General features: G+C 28.3%; 1 protein-coding gene across 1 annotated transcript in view; it reads right to left on the bottom strand.

Annotated features, from left to right (window-relative positions):
* Positions 1 to 540: 540 nt before the first annotated feature.
* Positions 541 to 8,947, bottom strand: part of LOC106878362 (uncharacterized) — a 12,671-nt gene continuing 4,264 nt past the window's right edge. The window contains exons 3-6 of the mRNA XM_089360181.1: positions 7,748 to 7,906; positions 6,939 to 7,069; positions 5,937 to 6,103; positions 541 to 4,407 (exon numbers count right to left, since the gene is read on the bottom strand). Of these exons, the coding sequence (XP_089216307.1) occupies positions 4,326 to 4,407; positions 5,937 to 6,103; positions 6,939 to 7,069; positions 7,748 to 7,906 (539 nt within the window). The 3' untranslated portion in view covers positions 541 to 4,325. The remainder of the gene's footprint in view (positions 4,408 to 5,936; positions 6,104 to 6,938; positions 7,070 to 7,747; positions 7,907 to 8,947) is intronic.

Here is an 8,947-nt window from a genome sequence, read left to right as displayed (position 1 = left end):
AAGTGGATGGATGTGTTGAAAAAGCATAGTTAAGAAATTAGGTAGAGAGATTTGGTGTACTAGTTGATGAGCAATAGAATTATTGCTTTTGTTTAGAATTACATTTGAGATCTACTTAATTTTCATTAGCTTCAGTGTCTTTTCATATTATATTAGTTTTACAGGCAAGGTGAAGTTCTAAGAAGTGTAGCTAACCATTAAATCCTTATGGAACATTTTATAATTCTTGAGTTCTCTGGGAAAATGCCTGCATACTATGTATAAGAATTCTTTAGCTATATTAGCCTTTACATCCATACTGAATGTGGTAGTAATTAACAAGATTTTTCTGATATGTGTTCTGCAAGATCCCTTAGGTGTTACTTTCTATCTCCACATGAGCATTTAAGGGCATCGTTATAGTAGCAAGAGGTCCTTCAACTGGTAACAAGATTTTTAACTACTCACTGTATTTGCATCTACCTCAACTTACAGTGTATTATATGTATTTTCATATTTTGTAGATAATAATAGAGAAATAAAGGAAGTACAACAAATATATTAATTTTAAAATATTTATTTCCAAGAAAATTGAATAAATAATTATAAATATATCATGTTTAAAATTTCAAAATCTTGTTTATATGGACAAGTTTTTGAAAATTACGTCATTATTTATACATATATAAAAAAAAAAATTTAGTTTATCACATCAGACATTATAATATAAAATAAACAACCCAAAAAGGAAATATAAATTATGTTAAGTTATATACTCTATAAAAAATACTTAAAGAGATTTCATTCTTTTTATATTTTCTGTGTTATCAAAGGTGAGAATGTCACTCCAACAGTACACACACACACACACACACAGATACGCACACATATACTCAAATCATATGTAGTTTTATATATACGTGTGTATAACTACATATGATTAGTGGTTAGATCAGAAAAGCATTCTGTATATCACAGTATGGATATACTGTAGAAAACCACAAAACTGCACCGTTCATCTTGATGTACAGTGCTAAAAAGCAAAGAAGCATGTCAGTAGTAGACAAAATGTGTCTGGAAACAAGAATAGAATTGCTAACTCTAGATTTCTGCATTTTTGCACATCATCAGTAGATAGTATTCATTATAAATTACATGCTTAGACAAATTTTGCCCCTATGTATGTAGAAAGACAGTGATTAACAAATCACTGGTGTCACAAATAACCAGCAGGCTACTTAAAATTTCTTTATTAGTAACAAAAGCAGAATCAATGTAGAATAGCATTCCATATATCTTACTTAAGGTGGATATACAATGAATAATATATGCATATATGCACACACGTAATATGATGTATGTAATATGATGCACATGAACTATATTAAAAATATTGGAAAGTTCAAAACTTTGCAATGAAGTTTTATCTTGGATGGGAAACTGCAGATGTTTACATATAAACATGTTTTTCTCAGGATAAACTATCAGCCACAGTCTTAAAGACTTTTATTATTTCTTAAAGTCTTTTTCTTTATTTCAAACAGTTTTATTTGACCTGGCTGTTTGCATTCTGAGTTCAAACCATCCAAGGTTAACTTTAGCCTTCATCCATCTCTAGGCAACAAGTATAATGAACAATCAGATACATAGGTTGACTCTTCTCTTTCCTGCTCTGTCAGAATCAGTACGCTGGTTTGAGACTACTCGCAATGACCTGGTGAAGAGTTGAGTGAGAAGCTTGTAACTTCTTTTCAACAAACATGCTATAAAAACCATGGACGGATCAATGTGCTGTAAAGCACTAAATGATTATAAAAAAGATAAAAAATATATAAAAAGAAAACGTTGCCTATTTAATTTTGTTTCCAAGGTGATTTCATTGCATAAATCTACTCCAGAAATTTCTGATTACATTAATCTCACTTTTGCTTAGACAAAAAGCAGGCTGGTTTTCTTTTCTGTTTTATGTGCCAATTGATAAAGCACAATGATAAATAGCATAACATTGTCAGACTCTTCAGTGAGAGTTTTAATCTGGCTGGAATTCTTGTGGTTTTGTGCTTCAGATGAAGCTAATAGCCATTGAACTTTCTAATACTTCCAATAATATTACATATACATACATACATACATACATACACACACACATGCATACATAAACACACACAAACACACATATATATATGTTTGTATGTTTATATGTATATATATATATATGTATGTGCATATGTACATATGTATATGTGTATATCTACATATACATTTTTATATAAATGTATATGTATATATAGCTATAAAAAATACATATATACATTTATATGTATATGTGCATGCACACAGACACAGACACACCCATACACACATATACATACATGTATACATACATACTTAAATATACATCATCATCATCATAATTTTGTCTTATTTCATGCATGTATGCATTGGACGGTCTTTGCAAGCTTGCACAGAAATATATAAACATCTGTTGACAATTCACCTCTGGATGAATAAAATAAATTCCAGGTGAGAGAAAGGCAACATGAGACCTACAGGGTTTGAAATTAAAGGGAAATGCCTTTAATTTCTAAATACCACAAAGCATTTTGTCCAATGCTCTACTGATTCTGGCAAACCATATATATATATAAAAAAAAGAAAAAGAAATTGATTTAAAGGTATATCAGATATACAGAGAAAGGAATTTCCACACACAGAGGTACATATACAGTTATATAAAAACACATATCTTAAAAATATCAGTAAATAAATAATGATGTCATAGTTGACAGAGGACAGAATTTCTGATAAATAATTACAGAATAATAAATAGTCTAGAAAAAGCACAGCTGAGAATAGAATGTTATACATACACACACAGATACATACTCAGATAGCTATGCACATACGTGTGTATATATAAATATATATAAATGATAAATATAATATGACGTCAGAATAGTACAATTTGAATGGACACACACATATATACACACACACACATATACACACACATATATAAATGTATATTTATTATTCTTAGACAAGAATATTATTGACAGTGACTTCAAAGTTTCAGACAATTTAGTTATAATCACACTATATATATTATACATGCAAACATGTAGTTACTTATACACATACATGCATGCTATCACATCTTTTGAATCACTTAATCTTAATCTTCCTCTCCTGAGCAAAAGTATGCATTCATTAAAAAAATATCTGGCAAATATGATACATTAAATTTAAAAAAAAAAGCTTGGTATTATAAATAAATCATATAAAATTGAATTAAATCAATAATATATATAAATATGTACATACACATATTTACATACACTTTTATGTATATATATTATCACATTTTTGTTTCTTTTTCCTCACTTGAACACGATTTACAACAATTTAAAAAAATCATGTTAACATAAATTATTGGACTTTAAAAGAATTTCAATAATATAGATAAAAGATAAAAAAATTAAATAAAATCATTTTTTTTTTTTTTGTAAATAAATAACTGTTTTGACAAACTTCACCACATAAATAATTACTTCATATTCCTCTTGGCAATATCTTCATAAAACCAAAAAGACTTTAGTTGGTACAACCCATTTCCGAAGTTATTGAATAGTTCACATTTAGTAAACTTATATAATGAAAACAAGGATACTGTTCCTTCCTCTATCACTCTATATACTCTTCTAGCAGCACACAATCTTAATGAAGCATCGTACTGCTGTCAATTTTTACTTGTGGTACATTCCATTGTGCCAAGGAGGAAACATCCTAGTTATGTCCAGACCAGCAGCTCTATTTAAGAATTTAGTGTACCAGCAGTGACAGATTTAGCTTTCAAATATTTATAAATATATAAAGTTGTTCTAGCAACCAGAGTATCTAATATCTATTTTTGTGGTCCCTCCTTTATTGTCATTGTTGGTCAAGGTTTGTGAGAAAAATTTCAAAGTTTCTCTTTTCAAATTATTGTTTTAGGTTGATGGCATTTAAATTGCAATACAACCCAAAATGTACACTTGCACACTCAATAAAATAAAAGACCTATTTATTTTATTGAGTTAAAAAGAAAAAAAAAAGAGTATATTACAAAAATAATCTCATGAATGGTAACAAAGTACATATATATATATATATATATATATATATATATATATATATATATATATATATATTATATCTATATGTTTATATCTATATATACAGACACACATGTATATTTTTGAATATCACTTCCTTTAAAGTAAAGATTTAGGCTCACAAACATATTAACCAATGGTTATGATAATGTTGATTTTGTAACAAAATATCTTATTTTGACAATCATTACTTTATACAGGACAAAATCCAAAGAAAGACTTAAAGTTTCCTGACTTGACAACTCCACCTTGGCTGTTATCCACTTGATAATACCTGGAATAAGAAATTAAGAAAAATAAGTAAATATATTAAATAATTCTAATTATTTATTTGTTTATAAATTTAAATCTAAGTGAAATGGTTTTAGTATATTTGATCAAATATACTAAAACCATTTCACCAATTTTTTTTTCTTCTTAGAAATAGTGTATCTGGGGCTACATCTATGTGCTTTTTTTCTCCCTGTAATTGTCGGTTAGTAGCAGATCAACTCTGATTAAACAAGTGTAAAATCAAAGTTCTTACAGTCTTGAACATTTTTTCTTTAAAAACACTTCTATTTAGGACTTTATTAGTATATTATCTAACATATCTTTTCTTTTTTAAAGGCAGTGAAAAGTGATTTGAGAGAAACTTAGTTGCTAGCTCCTGCAAGTCTTTTGTGGCTTGCTATTGTTTAGCAGACAAAAAGCCTGTGTATCTGATCTATTATCGAATGAATTTTAGTGATGGGTATACTATTTTTTCATTCAGACATAGGATATCTTAAACTTCACAAATGAGTATGCCCTTTTTCTTTCATAATTGTAGAATGTATTGTAAGGGAAATTTGTCTGGTATTTCTAGCAGGTTAAATATCTACATAAAGATTCCTTTGTTGGATTGACAAGTGCAGTCGATGAAGCTTATGTTGATGAGGTTTGAATTTCTGCTCATCAATACAAAGAGGGGAAATATATAACTTAATCCAGGAAGTTGTATAATGTCAAATGAAAAATGTATTTTGAAAGTTTCTTCAAGATGAGACACGACATTTCAATGATAACAAAAATCCTAAAGCCAAGTTATTATTTCATTCCTAATCTTAAAGCCAGTTAAGGATCATTGATGTCAAATCAGTTTATTGCAAACTTATTTTTGTTTTTTTCTTATCATCAATAAAAATCAACAAAAGTAAAACGGATGTAAAGTTACATTGTTGAACTACGTACAACAGGAGAATGATTTCAAATGTTGTCAAAGCAATAAGGCACTTGTGCTTATACATACATACATACATACATACATACATATTATAGTCACTCCCTCACATTTGAGTGGATAACAATAAGAGGAGCATACATCAAGATATAAAAACATATCTTCCAACAGTATAATATAGTATAATATAATATAATAAAATGTCATGTAATATTATATATTATAATATAGTATAATGATATGTGATATGATATAATGTCATATAACATTATATAATGATATATATATATATATATATATATATATGTCTGTCTATCTATCTATTTATTTATCTATTTATTTATTTATTTATGTGTTTCAGCCAAGTGGCTGCGGAGGCATTTCAAGACAGGTGCGAAGAATAGTAAGATGAATCCATGACCCATGGCATTAAACACTCATATAAAGCAAACTTCTTAGTGTCATTGCTATACTTGCCCCAATATAAAAAAATATCTTACCTAGGGTAAATAATTGAGTACAAAACAATAAAAGCAGAAAAAGAAAAAAAACCAACAGAAAATGCATGGATATAAGAAATATAAAATGTTTTTTAAACTTACATCATGTGACGCATGTTCCATTTCCAGAAATATATATAGTTGGAATTTCTTGATTCAAAAACTGCATCTATTTTACTTGGGATATTTTTCCATAATACTGATATAGGAAAAACATGGTCAGTAACAAGTGTGTTCCTTTCTTCACTCCATAGATATAAAAAATTATCCTGAAAGTTCAAAAGAGGTGTTCTTAGAACATTTTACATTTATATATTTGATAATAATTTCAAAATAAAAATTTGATTATAATATAATATAATAAAATGTGATATAATATATATGTTTATATATATATATATATATATATATATATATATATATATATATATATATATACACTGTGAAAATAATTAGTGTAGAAAAATGTTCATACCGATGGCTAGCATGCATAATAAAGTCAATAGACAACATATTTTCATATATAATAATGTACGAACAATTACATATTTATACATGAAAGAAGTGACTTTGACAGGACACCTTACATACTAGAAAAGGCAGTCAAAATCCAAACTACGAATAAAAGCAATTTCAAAGAGAATGAAAATAAAAGATATTTTTATAGTTAACCCCAAACTTGAGTTTCTGTATTAATGAGCAAATAAATTAATTTGTCATCTGTACTTTATCAGTGATGTCGTTAAAATTAATTCATAATTATGTAGCTAATACGTACCGAAAATACACATGCTGCATAGTTATACATTATATTTTCAAATCCATGCCCTTTTTAGCATGTAAGGTGTCGTGCCAAAGGTCACTCCTTTTGTGTATAAATACTTAATTGTTTGTACACTAGTATATATATATATATATATATATATATATATATATACATACATATTTATATATATATATATATATATATATATATATATATATATATATATATATATATATATATATATACAGATACACACAAACACGCATCTATATATATACCTACATACATGCACATGTAACTTTTTATGAGTGCCTGTGATGCAGAAAATAAATACTCACTTTTAAGATATATATATTTCCCTTATAAGTAAAAGCAGCTTCTGGAATGTTAGGGAAATCTCTTCCAAATATTTTGCGTTCTAGGAAGCGAAATTTCATATTTTGATAAAGATAGATAAACACTTCATGACCTGTGAAGAAAAGAAATCAATATGTTGCAATTGTTTTAAAAATTCTAAAATAATATTTTAAGAATAAAATTTCAGTCTTTAATATTCTACACACATTTTTAGAAAATTATCTGCTATTTTTTAAATTAAAAGTTTAAGGATGCTTCTCAAGTGTTTTTCTTTACCTATTTTAATTTTGATCTTTGTTAATCAGAATATATAGCAAATCTGCAGCTGTATTGTAACAACCTTTTTATGCATGACTGGTGCCAATGTAGCAACAGTTGCGAAATCTATGCTATGAACATGATTATAGGGGCAGACTTGGCTGTATGGTTAAGAAGCTTGCTTTACAACCATCAGGTTTTGGGTTCAGTTCGATTGTGTAGCACCTTGGGCAAGTATCTTCTGCTATAGCCCCAAGCCAACCAATACCTTGAAAGTGAATTTGGTAGAAGAAAACTACATAGAAGCTCATCACACACACACACACACACACACACATATGTAAGTGTGTATGTGTATGTATACGCATGTCTTTGTGTCTGCGGCTATCCTCTATCCCACTGTTTGACAACTGATCATGATTTGTGTACATCTTTGCAACTTAACAGTTTAGCAAAAAGAGGCCAACAGAGTAAGTGATATGGTTTTGTTTTAAGAATTAAAAAAAAAAAAATAAAATGCAAACTTTCTTACCTTTAAATATATATGCTTTCTTTGTGGTTTCTGAATAAACCATAGCATCTACATAATATGGGCAATGAGGGAAAAGTTCATTCCTTGAAAATTGATTAATTCTAGAACCTTTTACTTCATATATCTTCTTTGAAAAGAAGTACTGACTATATCCTGGACCTGAAATTATAAACAACAATAATATTAATAGAGACAATGATACTACTACTACTACTACTACTACTACTACTACTACTACTACTAATGGTTTTCGATTTATGCACAAAGCCTACAATTTTGAAAAGAGGGAGCAAGCTGATACTGTTGAATCTAGTATGTGACTGGTACTTTATTTTATCAACTGTGGAAGAATAAAAGGCAAAGTTGACTTTGATAGTTGTCAAGATCCAGAAGAAATACTGCATGGTATTTTTCTGATGCATTAATGATTCAGCCAGCTTGCTACCTTTTAATAATCTCTATATAATAGTAGTTCATATAAATGTAGGTTGGTTGGTTGGTTGATTCTTCAATCACACTTTACATTGATTGTATAGAGGGAGAGAGGGAGAGAGAGTAAAAGAGACATACAGAGAGAGTTTACTTAAGAAGTGAAAGATGAATGCTATACACACAGACTGTGAGAGAAGTAATCATGGAGTTGAGAAGAGGAATAAATGGGAGACTTATCAAATGTGAAATTGTCTTATCTAATTCTAAGATAATAAATATTTTTCTTTTCAAAATTAGTATTAATTTCATATTGTATAAGCACAAAAAAAAAAATTCATCAAACTAATTGTTATATGCTTGTCTTACTTTTTGATGTTACCCATGGTGGCAAACATATACTGCTAATGGTGACTCCATTTAAGTAATTAAAAAGTCCTGAATTTAGTTACTATTTCTAGCAGGTCAAGTAACTATATGATGATTCTTTGCTGAATATGGTGGTACTCGCGGTAGAAGCAGACATGATGGATTTAGGGCATTACAGTTGCGGTTCATCAGTACTTATTATTGTTGGGTATATTTTGAATAAGAAATAAGGGTGCAACTATTTGTACCCGTTAATAGTTTATGAGCTATTTTACTTATATTTCTACCATGGTATAATTGTAGAAAAATAACGTTAGACATGGAATCATGATATGAAAATATAAATATATAAATACTTAACGAAACATTAAAAATAAAGAAACAGGACAAATTTGCGAAAAC

The sequence above is a fragment of the Octopus bimaculoides genome, chromosome 11 (assembly GCF_046866305.1).
Source record: "Octopus bimaculoides isolate indiv1 chromosome 11, ASM4686630v1, whole genome shotgun sequence".
In the NCBI taxonomy this organism is placed as follows: domain Eukaryota; kingdom Metazoa; phylum Mollusca; class Cephalopoda; order Octopoda; family Octopodidae; genus Octopus; species Octopus bimaculoides.
This window is presented reverse-complemented; position numbering and strand designations above follow the sequence as displayed.